The sequence below is a fragment of the Corythoichthys intestinalis genome, chromosome 1 (genome assembly GCF_030265065.1).
Source record: "Corythoichthys intestinalis isolate RoL2023-P3 chromosome 1, ASM3026506v1, whole genome shotgun sequence".
Taxonomy (NCBI): domain Eukaryota; kingdom Metazoa; phylum Chordata; class Actinopteri; order Syngnathiformes; family Syngnathidae; genus Corythoichthys; species Corythoichthys intestinalis.
In genome coordinates this window covers 30,953,719-30,967,948 of record NC_080395.1, presented here as the reverse complement: position 1 = coordinate 30,967,948, position 14,230 = coordinate 30,953,719, and the positions used below count along the sequence as shown (strand labels likewise).

Sequence of the window (14,230 nt, the reverse complement as noted above, 5' to 3'; positions counted from 1 at the left end):
TGTCAAAGAGGTCTAACTTCTTCTAACGAGGTCTAATGAGGCTCCACTCGTTACCTGTATTAATGGCACCTGTTTTAACTCATTATCGGTATAAAAGACACCTGTCCACAATCTCAGTCAGTCACACTCCAAACTCCACTATGGCCAAGACCAAAGAGCTGTCGAAGGACACCAGAGACAAAATTGTAGACCTGCACCAGGCTGGGAAGACTGAATCTGCAATAGGTAAAACGTTTGGTGTAAATAAATCAACTGTGGGTGCAATTATTAGAAAATGGAAGACATGCAAGAGCACTGAAAATCTCCCTCGATCTGGGGCTCCATGCAAGATCTCACCCCGTGGCGTCAAAATGATAACAAGAACGGTGAGCAAAAATCCCAGAACCACACGGGGGGACCTAGTGAATGACCTACAGATAGCTGGGACCACAGTAACAAAGGCTACTATCAGTAACACAATGCGCTGCCAGGGACTCAAATCCTGCACTGCCAGACGTGTCCCCCTGCTGAAGCCAGTACACGTCCAGGCCCGTCTGCGGTTCGTTAGAGAGCATTTGGACGATCCAGAAGATGACTGGAAGAATGTGTTATGGTTAGATGAAACCAAAATAGAACTTTTTGGTAGAAACACGGGTTCTCGTGTTTGGAGGAAACAAAAAAAAAAAAAAAAAGAAAAAAAAAAAATCAAACAATGTGATATTCTGGTTTTTTTTTCCACATTCTGTCTCTCATGGTTGAGGTTTACCCATGTTGACAATTACAGGCCTCTCTAATATTTACAAGTGGGAGAACTTGCACAGTTAGTGGTTGACTAAATACTTAACTGCCCCACTGTAAAATCATCCCAAAAAAGTCACATATACGTATGTCTATATTTACTGAATACTGTATTTTTTTTCTCATGTTTAGTCAAAGAGTATCAATGCGACCACAACATGGCTTGCCACATGAAAACTTACTTTTTATGTTGTTGAGTCAGCTCTACATAAACCCTTGTAAAATGTCAATGTCAAATGTCAACCCTTTTGAAATTTATCGGTTGTGTCAGATTTTCACCCCCTTGACTTCATGTCATGGTGCAAGGCGGGTACATCTTAGCAGGGTTATACCAAAGAGGGGAAAAGGAACCTAAAATTTAAAACCGTTTGGAAATGGAAAACCTAACCAAAAACAAAAACACTTGTGTGAAAATGAATGACGTGTTTTTGTCCTGCATGTTTCAGCAAATATAAGTTAGATATTTATTTTGCGTAATGGGTTGTCAGCTAATAGAAGTTAGGGTTATCATTAATCTGAGCTGGATGTCAAGCTGTGTTTTTTGCGGAAAAGCCTGCAGGCCACGTTTGAGAGTTTTCTCCAACTATTTATTGGCCGTGCATTCATTTAAAAATATAAGGGAGGCATAGAAAATATTCATTATTGTGTTAGAGCAAAGTGAGAGGGAGGGGGAACAGGCTGATATTGTTAGGGTGCTGGAATGCTGTGAGGGATTTAAATGTTCCCTGTCACGCTCCCTTGCACCGCCTGATGGCTTCATGGTGCTAAAATCAAAGTTTTCATCAGAGGAGACCTCCCTAGTCCACTAAATGGTTGGACACTCAATCTGCAATGATTGCTAAGTGTTAATAGATAATCCATTTTAATATTTTGGCCTAAATTACAGTGATGTGGTGGTTTCTTTAAAAGGCCGTTTTTTTTCTCTCTCTCTCGCTCTCTTTCTCAAGGACAATTTCCCTGCTGGAAACCAAGAACGCCTCCAAGATTTGAAGTCAACGGTCGATCTTCTGACGAGTATCACCTTCTTCAGGATGAAGGTACCAATTTCTTGTACACTGCTGTATCTTTTAGTGCAGTAATTCCTACTAGGGAACAATGACCTCTGATTATTGCAAGGTAAAATATGTACTGTACCTTAGCACAATAAGGGTTGAGAAACACTGGACTAGTCAGTTGCCTCTCAGAATCAATCAGAATAAAAAAGTACAGTACAGTAATTTGATCAAAACAGGATTGAAATATTGTTACACAGATCCGAAGAAGCACATTGCCTGGAGAAGTCAGCATTCTCCCACGTTGCTGTTCTTTAAAAATGGCTCCAACATGAGTGAATGAAGCGGGAGTAGACTCACTTCTGTGGTTGTATCACAAACATGACACCACCTGTGTCTGTGTTTTGTGCATTGCTGGGAATTGGGTGTGAAATTTAACACCTGATACTCCTACTACCCTGTCACATTGAAAGCAGTCAGACACCAGACAGTGACACAGATTTAACTGTAAAATGCTGGGGTTATCTGTGAAACCACATTCAATTATTGCAAAATCCTGTTTGTTGTTTTTTATAATTATCGATCCAGTTGTCTTCAGTTTCAAGTCCTGACTTTTTACGTGGTCACATATTTTCTTAGTCTTGATCTTAATTTTGCCTCAGATCCTCCAAGTCATCCTTGATATTGAGTTGGTGTCATATTTCCTTGGACTTGTTACACTTTTAAGAGGCTGGTTCTTCGACACCTGAGGACATCACTATCTGTATCCCTGGACTCGCTGCATTTTGCATACCCGCCAAACATTGAGTTGGTGGATGCTTTGATTTTCCTTATCCAAAGGTCTCTGTCCTACCTGAAGAGGCAGGGAAGCACTGTGAGAGTGACATTTTTTGACTTCTCCAGTGCTTTCAACTTTAAGGGATAAGCTGCTGGCGATGCAGCTGCGCTCCTACATTACAGCATGGATTTTGGACCACCTCACTAGCCGTCACTACTATGTCAGACTGGATGGATGTAACTCTGGTACAAGTAATAAGCAATACTGGAGTGCCTCAGGGTACAGTTTTGGCGCCATTCCTCTTCACCCTCTACACCTCTGACTTCCGGTTTAACTCTGGTTCCTGCCATCTCTAAAAGTTCTCGGATGACTCCTTTATTGTATAACGGACAGAGACTCAACATCAGCAAGACCAGGTAGCTGGTGGTGGACCATAGGAGGAACAGGTGGTCCCCTGCCCCAGTCATCATCCAGGGGGACGTGGTGCAAAGAGTGGACTCATACCAGTACCTTGGGGTCCACATTAATAAGAAACTGGATTGGTTTCACAACACTGACGCCCTCTTCAGGAAGGGAGAGAGCAGGCTGTTCTTCCTGAGGAGACATATTATTTAACATCTTTGGTAGGAAACTGAAAATGTTTTTACCAGTGTGTGGTGGCCAACGCTTTGTTTTTCGCTGTAGTGTGTTGGGGGAGCGGTGTCAAGGCAGGTGAGGTGGGCAGACTTAATAAACTGGTGAGGAAGGCCCACTCTGTGGTGGGGCTTGAGATAGGAAGTCTGGAGACTGTGGCTAGGAGGAGGAGGATGATGATCAAATTCAAAGCCATCTTGGATAATTCCTCTCCATGACGAGCTGTGACAGATGGGCAGCTCTTTCAGTCAGCGTTTTATACCACCTAGATGCAGAACTGAACGCTATAGGCATTCCTTTGTGCCCATTGCCATCAGACTTTACAACAGCAGAGGTTTGTGCTCTGTATGTATGTAAATGTACATGAAGCATAAGGACAATGACAGGTACTCTTTTTGCATGTTTCTGATACGCCGATCTGCTGTCATGTTAGTCCATTTGTACTTAATTTAATCGTAGGTAATTTGTATACGGTATACCTTTTTACATAGTTCTTATAGTTTATCTATATGTTATACATTTGATCGTACATTGTCTGAGCTGCTGCAATGCCTGAATTTAACTTAAATATTTACCCAGCCTTCGTCTTGGTCTTGCTTTGTAAAGTCTTGACCTTGACAGTGTCATATTTCGGTGCTCTTGTTCTTAACTTGATCGCATGTTGACCAGTAAGTGAGTAGTCTGCCAGTTGGCTTTGGATCCATCCTGTTACAACCCTGAGCTAAATAATTAGTCTGATCACATTTCCTTATCCTTGGACTTGACTTTCAACTCCTCCTTTGACTTGCTCTCACATTTCTTGGGTCTTGGTCTTGATTTGGTCTCAGATTTTCTCTTTGTCCAAACTCACATGCTGTTTGATAATCTCATCTGCTCATTGTCCTAGTCTTCGTCTACTTTCAACTTCGCAAATGCTTGGTCTTGACTTCGGCTAAATGTAAAGTCCCATCTTAATCTACAGTGCCTTGCAAAAGTATTCGGCCCCCTTGAATCTTGCAACCTTTCGCCACATTTCAGGCTTCAAACATAAAGATATAAAATTTTAATTTTTTGTCAAAAATCAACAACAAGTGGGACACAATCGTGAAGTGGAACAAAATGTATTGGATAATTTAAACTTTTTTAACAAATAAAAAACTGAAAAGTGGGGCGTGCAATATTATTCGGCCCCCTTGCGTTAATACTTTGTAGCGCCACCTTTTGCTCCAATTACAGCTGCAAGTCGCTTGGGGTATGTTTCTATCAGTTTTGCACATCGAGTGACTGACATTCTTGCCCATTCTTCCTTGCAAAACAGCTCAAGCTCAGTGAGGTTGGATGGAGAGTGTTTGTGAACAGCAGTCTTCAGCTCTTTCCACAGATTCTCGATTGGATTCAGGTCTGGACTTTGACTTGGCCATTCTAACACCTGGATACGTTTATTTTTGAACCATTCCATTGTAGATTTGGCTTTATGTTTTGGATCATTGTCCTGTTGGAAGATAAATCTCCGTCCCAGTCTCAGGTCTTGTGCAGATACCAACAGGTTTTCTTCCAGAATGTTCCTGTATTTGGCTGCATCCATCTTCCCGTCAATTTTAACCATCTTCCATGTCCCTGCTGAAGAAAAGCAGGCCCAAACCATGATGCTGCCACCACCATGTTTGACAGTGGGGATGGTGTGTTCAGGGTGATGAGCTGTGTTGCTTTTACGCCAAACATATCGTTTTGCATTGTGGCCAAAAAGTTCAATTTTGGTTTCATCTGACCAGAGCACCTTCTTCCACATGTTTGGTGTGTCTCCCAGGTGGCTTGTGGCAAACTTTAAACCAGACTTTTTATGGATATCTTTGAGAAATGGCTTTCTTCTTGCCACTCTTCCATAAAGGCCAGATTTGTGCAGTGTACGACCGATTGTTGTCCTATGGACAGACTCTCCCACCTCAGCTGTAGATCTCTGCAGTTCATCCAGAGTGATCATGGGCCTCTTGGCTGCATCTCTGATCAGTTTTCTCGTTGTTTGAGAAGAAAGTTTGGAAGGACGGCCGGGTCTTGGTAGATTTGCAGTGGTCTGATGCTCCTTCCATTTCAATATGATGGCTTGCACAGTGCTCCTTGAGATGTTTAAAGCTTGGGAAATCTTTTTGTATCCAAATCCTGCTTTAAACTTCTCCACAACAGTATCTCGGACCTGCCTGGTGTGGTCCTTGGTTTTCATAATGCTCTCTGCACTTTAAACAGAACCCTGAGACTACCACAGAGCAGGTGCATTTATACGGAGACTTGATTACACACAGGTGGATTCTATTTATCATCATCAGTCATTTAGGACAACATTGGATCATTCAGAGATCCTCACTGAACTTCTGGAGTGAGTTTGCTGCACTGAAAGTAAAGGGGCCGAATAATATTGCACGCCCCACTTTTCAGTTTTTTATTTGTTAAAAAAGTTTAAATTATCCAATAAATGTTGTTCCACTTCACAATTGTGTCCCACTTGTTGTTGATTCTTGACAAAAAAATTAAATTTCATATCTTTATGTTTGAAGCCTGAAATGTGGCGAAAGGTTGCAAGATTCAAGGGGGCCAAATACTTTTGCAAGGCACTGTATGTCTTTGATTTCCTCAGCCATGGTCTTGATTTGGTTTTAACTTGAAAAAAATTCTGCCTTAGTTTAGGGTAATGTAACGTTCTGCTGCTGGTCAGATTTTGTTTTGTTACAGAGCCGGCTGTTGGAGTGTTCCCGAGGTCGCACCTGCCGCTAATTCCAGCTCATCAACAGTAGTATATAAACGCAGGCGATCCTCCAGAAGGGTGCCGAGATATTGACTTGCTAGTCGCCATTTGACACCCATTACTCTCTAGTCCCGTGCATTTGCTAGCTTGTTCGTTTGCCGCCCTTGTTTTGAGATTCTCTACCATGTACAGGTATTTGAGTGTGTTTATTTTTAGGTTTTTTTATATTGGCTCTCTGCCCACCGCTCAGATTAGTTAGTTCTTTGATCCCGCCAACCTGTTGTTACGGACCCATTTTGTTATTCCCTATTTTTTTTCTCAGTATGTATTTTTGGTTGTATTTAACAAACCCTTGAAGGCATCCCTTGGTTGTTGTCTGCTTTTAGTTCAGTTAAGCTTCTAACCTTGTCCTGACCTCTGTCTCACTTTTTCTTGACACCTCAATGTAGTATTTGGCTTGACATAGTCTTAGATTGGTACATGTGCCCTTAGTCTTGACCACCGGTCTGTATTCGTGGAAGGTGTGGTGGTAGAGAATGGTCATTTATTTGAAATATATTGAAAGAAACATTAAGATTGAGATGAATGATGATGGAGTATGTAATAGCTTTTCTCATGTTGTGGCACACCCAAGCTTGTTGTGCAGAATCTTGACTAAGCTTCTAAAACACTCAATACTGATCATTACCATAAAATCAGGCCAACATTTCGTTGTAAACATAAACCCTCATTGATTTTGGTGCCATTTTATTTCACTGAAATCAATTCATTCTCACAATTCTGGAAAGGTACCCACGACTCCTCTCCCGTCCTCTCAACACCATTGACCATTCAAAAGTAAATGATCCTTGTCTTTGTTCACACCTAGTCCTTTTGACTGCAGGCTTATGCAATAGATCCTATACTGTAAAGTCTCTGTATTGAAAATGCTTGCTGCTTTCATGTTTTCTTCGCCCCCGCCACTCCAGACAATGACTGTATAGAAAAGGCCCATTCAGCTACCTCTTGATTGTGGAGGTGCTTGGGCGCCAAAGTGTAGAGGCATAGCTAAGAATGGCAGCGTAAGCAAAGGAATCAAATGAACCACTTGGGTTACCATAAGTTTTTCGCTAGTGTCATAACCACGCCAAGCATTCCTGCATGTGCACGAGTGCATTTAACATGTACAGTGGAAACACTTCGATGTCAAATGTCAATTGTAATGTAGATAATAGGGTGTAGTGGCTTGTTTTTTTCCACAAGGAATTCATATATAACCACACAGTCTTAAAATAGAAAGTGATATTATGACATTAGCAACACACTGATGCATTCGGGAGAAAAGGTTGTACTGCATTTACCACGCTTCAACTCTCATATGACGTTAACCTTTAAGATATCATTTAAATAACTTACGAATTATGATTACAGCTAAAATATGTAAATTACTTAAGATTGCTTTTCACTGCAAAGATACCCATTTTTCCCATACCCAAACAGAATGAATGTTTTCCCTAACACCCAGAAAGCTACCACCAAAGCAGTTGTTTGGTACCACTTCATTAGAATAAGGTCTCCCTATACATTTTCTAAACTTTTACAACTTAAACAGCAAAGGATTGTGAACTGAAATTGTTTAAAAAATCCCAGTCCATTAAGGGATTACAAAAAAAAAAAAAAAAAAAAAAAAAAAAACGTTGTGAGGCTCTGTTATCTAATTTATCTAAATGGGTTTACTTTTTGTATTTTGTCTTCATGTATTCTGCCGTACGTGCTCACAGACTGAGAGCAATATTGAAGATGGTGTACCTTTAAAATGGATGACAAAGGGGTCCAAGTTTAGCAAGTATTTGTCAAGTGTTCGCTCACATGTATTGTCCATGAAGTGATTTGATTGACGTTGCCGTATTGGCCAAGAGATGGGAATGATGCGATTACCTCTGGGGAAGGGCTTGGCCCTTTACCATCAATGCTGAGAGTGAGAGCCTTTACTTACAATAATGGTTGTGTGTGTGTGTGTGGGGGGGGGTGTTTCTGTGTTTACATGTAGGTCCAAGAGCTTCAAAGTCCGCCCAGAGCCAGTCAAGTGGTGAAGGATTGCGTGAAAGCTTGCCTGGATTCCACGTACAAATACATTTTTGACAACTGTCACGAGCTGTACAATCAGCTACTGGACCAGGTAAACTGTGGCAACATTGCCATTTATATTCAATTAATTTAATGCATTGCATTAGCCAGATGTTTAACAGATCTGCCTGAAAATGTTTGAAAACAATATTGGTCGCCATTTCTTTCCATTACATTACATTGTTTTGTCGTAATAGTTTGGGTTCCAAGAAGAGCAACACACTTGATCACTTACACTAAACACATCGTCATATAATTACAATTGTGAAATACTTAAAATTTGGTTATGTAGCGAGAAACACATGTAGAAATGCTTCTTCCTTAATAAATAAGTAACCGGAATGATCTCTCAGAAATTGGTTTGGAAATTGGTTAATTGTCCTACAAAAAGCAATTGCAGTGGAACACCCCACCAGAATTTCAGTTAGGAGTTTGACCAAAAATTTTGGTTTAAAAAAAAAAGAAAAAAAAAGTTTGCCACAAAAGTAAAATAAAACTCAGATATCAGCAAAGTTTTTAACATGACAGAAGTGCTCCAAAAAATCATTCTGCAAATACAATTAATTGGCATAAAATGCCATATTACATTGTATAAGAAATATTTTTAAAGATGTTTTAAATCATAATTTGGAACTGTGAAGCAGATATGTTACGTAATTACTAGGGTTGTTCCGATCATGTTTTTTTGCTCTCGATCCGATCCCGATCGTTTTAGTTTGAATATCTGCCGATCCCGATATTTCCCGATCCGATTGCTTTTTTTGCTCCCGATTCAATTCCAACCATTCCCGATAATTTTTCCCGATCATATACATTTTGGCAATGCATTAAGAAAAAAATGAATAAAACTCGGACGAATATATACATTCAACATACAGTACATAAGTACTGTATTTGTTTATTATGACAATAAATCGTCAAGATGGCATTTACATTATTAACATTATTTCTTTGAGAGGGACCCACGGATAAAAAGACTTTTGACTTTGTATATTGTGACTAAATATTGCCATCTAGTGTATTTGTTGAGCTTTCAGTAAATGATACTGGAGCCATGCCCAAATGCATGATGGGAAGTGGAACCATGACTGTGCGTAGTGCTACCAATTGATACATCTTGTCTGCGTTGGGAAATAACATTAGGTATTAAGAAAAAGGTCAATTGCTACCTTGCTTCCCCACATTGCTTCCCATGATATTTCTAATCGTAGGGAGAGGAATTGTAAGGCTTTAGCCAATTACAAAAAGGCTCCAAAGGCTACCAAAATTCACTCTACTCATTTTACGCTGCCTTTTATCTCTCTGTATAGGTAAAACGGCGCCATTACAGATTGAGCGCGACAATGCTTGAGTGGGTCGTGCAGCGCATGCATTAATTGCGTTAAATATTTTAACGTGATACATTTTTTAAAAAATTGATTACCGCCGTTATCGGGATAAATTTGATAACCCTACCTTAAGCCTAAACTAAAGACTCTGGATGAGTGTAACATATTATGTTTGTAACGTTAAATACAATTAGAAAACTATTTTAAATTAAATATATATATATATTAAAAAAAGGCATGGCCGATTTTTTTTTTTGCCGATTCCGATACTTTGAAAATCCCGATCGATCAGGACATCTCTAGTAATTACCTAATGTAGCCAAAAAATGTCACAAATAAATAGAGTCACTTATTTCATATACAGTACATCCTAAAGAAAATAAAAAGTTTTGAAACACAGTCTGATTCAGTTTGGTTGTTCGGCTATAATAAACAGTGTTTTTAATCTTGTTTTAAAAAAGTAATTACTGTAGGTACGGTTACAAATTACTTCTCCCAAAAATTAATTGAGTGAGTAACTCAGTTACCATCTTGTAAGAGTAATTAGTTACTCAGCAAAGTAACTGACATTACTTTTCATCCTCTACATGTTATTACATGTTACATTCTATAACATCTTTCACATCAACGTTTTAAAACATTTTTCACAATTGAATGGATTTTTTCACCCCCCCCCCCCCCCCCCCCCAAAAAAAAATGGTCACACTTTTTATATATATTTTTAAATTTCACCTATACTAGTATATGAATGGAATGGTATCCAAACTTTAACTTTCAAATGTTGTGAGAAAAAAAGCCTTTTCGTTTTTCTTGTTGTACTGAACCCGTTCTTGTGTATATCGTCACACCCCTAATAAAAAATGGATATATTTTTCAATATGCAGGTAAGGCTCTGAATATCCTGCCTTTGCTCTAGTTGTTTTGATTAAAAGACATCACACAATGTTCATGGAAACGTCATTCAAGGAAAGTGATATTATTTAAGCATATTATTTTGTAGCATCTACAAGGACAACGCCATCTTGGTGATGATAATGCATACTCAACAGGAAAAATGTACATTATTTGCAGTTATAACTGTACCCACCTAGACACCGCGAACTGTATGCAAAAAAAAAAAAAAAAAGTCTGAGAGTTAAAGAAAACACTCGCCACGCTAAATGCTAATGCTAACGGGCACGCGAATGCTATGCTAACGCTCCGAGCCACCGAGCATCCCGTTTGCAAAGGCGTCACCACCCATTCCCGCCTCCTCCCACTCGCTCTGCTGGCTCCCAGGCAGCTGAGACAAAATCAGACAACAAGCGGTTAATTCAACCAAATAGTTACGCAGGTAGCGTGTCCCTTCACATCATCAGTAACGGCAACGACGTTGCAAAGATGGGAAAAGTAATTAATTGGATTACTCACTACTGAAAGAAAAAATCGCCGTTAGTAACGCTGTTATACTCTTAACGCAGTTATTAACAACACTGGTAACAATGAACTAAAATTTAACAGTTATTACATCAAAGTAATACTTTGTGTCTCATGCCACAGTTATCACATCATTTTTCACCATCAGTTTTTAAAAAATGTGTTCAAAGACTTGAAGGCGGCCAGTAAAGCAACAGGCAGTGGTTAGTGATGTGCAAAAATAGCACCATCTCATGATGCCTTTTAAAGGCTTGCCGGGACCACCTAGAGGCTCTTAAATGAGGCAACAGAGACTCTGGAAACAGCATCACTTTGCTGCAGTAGGAGTTTTTGTGTGTTCTTGTTTATTTATCATGTCTGGATGGATCATAAGGCAACTTTTCCGCATTTTATGACTGCCACTGAACAGATGATAATGATTGATAGGCCCGGATAGTAGATTATTAAGACTTCCTTTTACTTAAATAGCCAGAGGTGTTACAGGAATTACCATACCAGTGAGATGGGCAGTTTTGTTAATGTGAACATCTTTTTTTCACGTGTTTCAATGTAGGCAGCCTCTCCATCAAGAAGAAGGAGAGGAAAAAAAAGACAATGCCCTAGAGCTAACCTCGCCGTGACCATAAATTATTGTGATCACAAACACGAGCTATCCTCGTCTCCGTGGTTACAACTCATTTGAGAGCCCCATCTTGTTACAAGGCAGGCCGGGACGTAGCCCTGCCACAACAAGGCATCTTGTGTAACATGACAACTGAGCATGCCACTTCCGCCCAGGCATGAAATAGCTAGAGGGGGGACGGGAAGTTGTTGGGGCATGGGACGCTGGCGTAATGGTTTCGAGAAGCCTCACAGTAAATGGGAGGATTTCTTCAAGAAAATCCAGGAAGATTAGTCATGGTAAAGGGCAAAGGAAGAAAAAAAACTTTAGTTCATCCAGTTTGAAGCTTGTAGAACTTTTGCAAAAAAGAACAACTGCATTCTCCTCCCGAAGTTTTGGAACAGTGACGGCAACTTTTCATGTTTGCCAAAGAATGTAAACCGTGTTTTCTTTCCACTTGATGAAATTTCAGATTTACTTGACTGAATTGCTAATTAACTTATCTAACTTGTGACAGGCATTGTTGGAAACTGTCATGAGCTATCTTAGCTTGTATTGTATGTGATTTAAAGGAATAAAGAGAGACAAAAATTAGAAAAAATACCCAGGTCAAGTAGGGGCTACAACTTTTTGTCCCATTTTGTCCCTAAACTGACCCCCGGGCCGCACAACTAAAGTGAATGAATCTACGTACATTAAGCTTTTCTTATGGGATGTTTTCCAGATTACTACTGCTGCCTCTGGTTACTTAGTTTTGATTTGTCTTTTGTTTTATCTCTTCTCTAGGAAGGAAAACTGTTGTTTCTTTAATATATAAATACCAGGTGGTCCCATTGAGATCTGAGATCTCTTTTGCAAAACAGCCTTTGCCAACAAGGCATAGGCATAAGTGATAGTTTAGACATTAGCAATGCTCAAGAAACATAATAAACATGATAAATAAAGCAAAATTACAATGTACAACAACACATTCCAAGGCAAGAAGTGAAGAAAAGTTCTCTAACTTTCAGTCTGCACAGCACACTGCCACAGTGGTCCTAAATTGGCTGCTGATGGCAATCACTGTCAGGTGCGTCACCATGGCACCGTCCACCTTTAAGCTGTTACTCTCTAACAAAATAGGTTCGAGGTCATTAAGCATAACCATAAAGCCTTGTTCAGACAGGCAGCCGAAATCTGACTTTTAGCCCATCCAGATTGAAACTGGATGGCTCTTTTGTAGTCTGAACAGTCACAAAGCACAGAAATCTGATTTTTGCAAGACTGATTGAAACCACGCACAGAGGTACAGTAGTTTCATATCAGATATGGACAAGATGCGTCTCAGTCTGAACATTTTAGATGGGATTTGACTGACTGTGACATTACTATATGCTGGATGTTGCCTTCATTGCCACAGCAACTTGTCAGGAGGGTCAATTACATCGCCCAGTCTGAACAGGCCTAGATCTGATTTGAACATTTGCTAAAAAAAATAGTGTGAACAGTCAGCCCTCAAAATCAGAGTTGAGGAGGAATCCCATTCGAATAAGATTATCAGATAATTGGATTACAAATTCACTGTTCATTTGGGGTGGAAAGCAATGTTTAAGTGTGCCTTATGCTGCGAAAAAGTTTACTTTCATATAAAAACACAATAAAACGTGGCCAATTAACACTAGAAGTCCCAGAGAATTCTTGTACTCCTACTAGTCCCAAACAATGGCTGATATGGCCTCTCCCCCAGAAAACCAAGAGGTGGCAAAAATGACCCAAGTGCTTTTGAATTGGCAAATCGTTGTCGGACAGACAACAGCCGTTCATATGGAAATGCAACCACTAGACATACATTAACTTCAGACACAATGACCACAATCCATACTCCATGTCCCTGATTCAGTCCTGCTTTACACTCAAATTGCAGTTCTAAAACACTTTTTTTTCTTCTTCAAAACAATGTACACATTTGGGCCATTCTTTCTGTCGTTATGTGTGGAGTATAGGAGAAGTGAATTAAAAAATGTGTAAAAAGTGTCAAACTTCATGAATAAATGTAATTAAATAAATGTAGCTTGACTTGAACTGACACAAATTATCACATGAGTCACAGAGGAGAGGCCAAATCGGCCATTTCTAGGGAATGTTAGGAGTGTTTGTCTTGGAAAAGGCCAAGTCGGCCTCTGCTGGGTTTTCTAGTGTTAAAGGGACCGACAACACCTAGTATACAGTAAATGACCTTGTGAAAGACAGTCACTGAAGTATTTAATTTTCTTACACATTTGATAATGGTGAAACTATTTAAACATAAAAAATGGCACTGCTTACGAATGCAGCCATTTTGTGACCTCAGTTATACCCACGCACAGGTGCATGTGATGCGTGAATGAGTATTAATAACATTACGAACAGGTGCAATCTAGGCTACTGACATTTGATTGGCTGAAATAGTACCAGTATTGATGAAATGTCTGCTCCCATGTCGGGGGCACTTCCTGGAAATACTGGCTTCAATTTATGTTTTTCACAATGGCACATCAGAAAAATGAAATTGACGGGGGGGACACAATTATTAAAACAAGATTATTTCCGCTGTACTCACATGATAAATATGTTGCCATTCCCTTTAAAGGGATCCACAGATGGAAAGACTTCTTTCTTAAAAGATAAACGTTATTATGAGTTAACATAATTTGATATTGAAACCCCTCTCGATATTTTCGTTTGCGTACAATTTGTATACATACAATACATCACATTAACTAATACATCACATGGTTACGCTGCCGAGCTTCCAGAGTATGACTCTAGTGACATATACATGTCATCTGTTCAACCCTTTCAATTTGAACCCGAGAGGAGCATTAATGAGCATGACAGCAATGTCGATATCGAACAAAACGAGCA

The 14,230-nt window shown here is 39.7% G+C and overlaps 1 protein-coding gene across 3 annotated transcripts in view; it reads left to right on the top strand.

The window, feature by feature from the left end:
- Positions 1–14,230, top strand: part of LOC130919528 (protein unc-13 homolog C) — a 291,333-nt gene that overhangs the window by 141,016 nt on the left and 136,087 nt on the right. For all 3 annotated transcript variants that reach the window (XM_057842330.1, XM_057842337.1, XM_057842322.1), the window contains exons 15-16: positions 1,725–1,814; positions 7,926–8,054. In XM_057842330.1, coding sequence (XP_057698313.1) covers positions 1,725–1,814; positions 7,926–8,054 — 219 coding nt within the window. The remainder of the gene's footprint in view (positions 1–1,724; positions 1,815–7,925; positions 8,055–14,230) is intronic.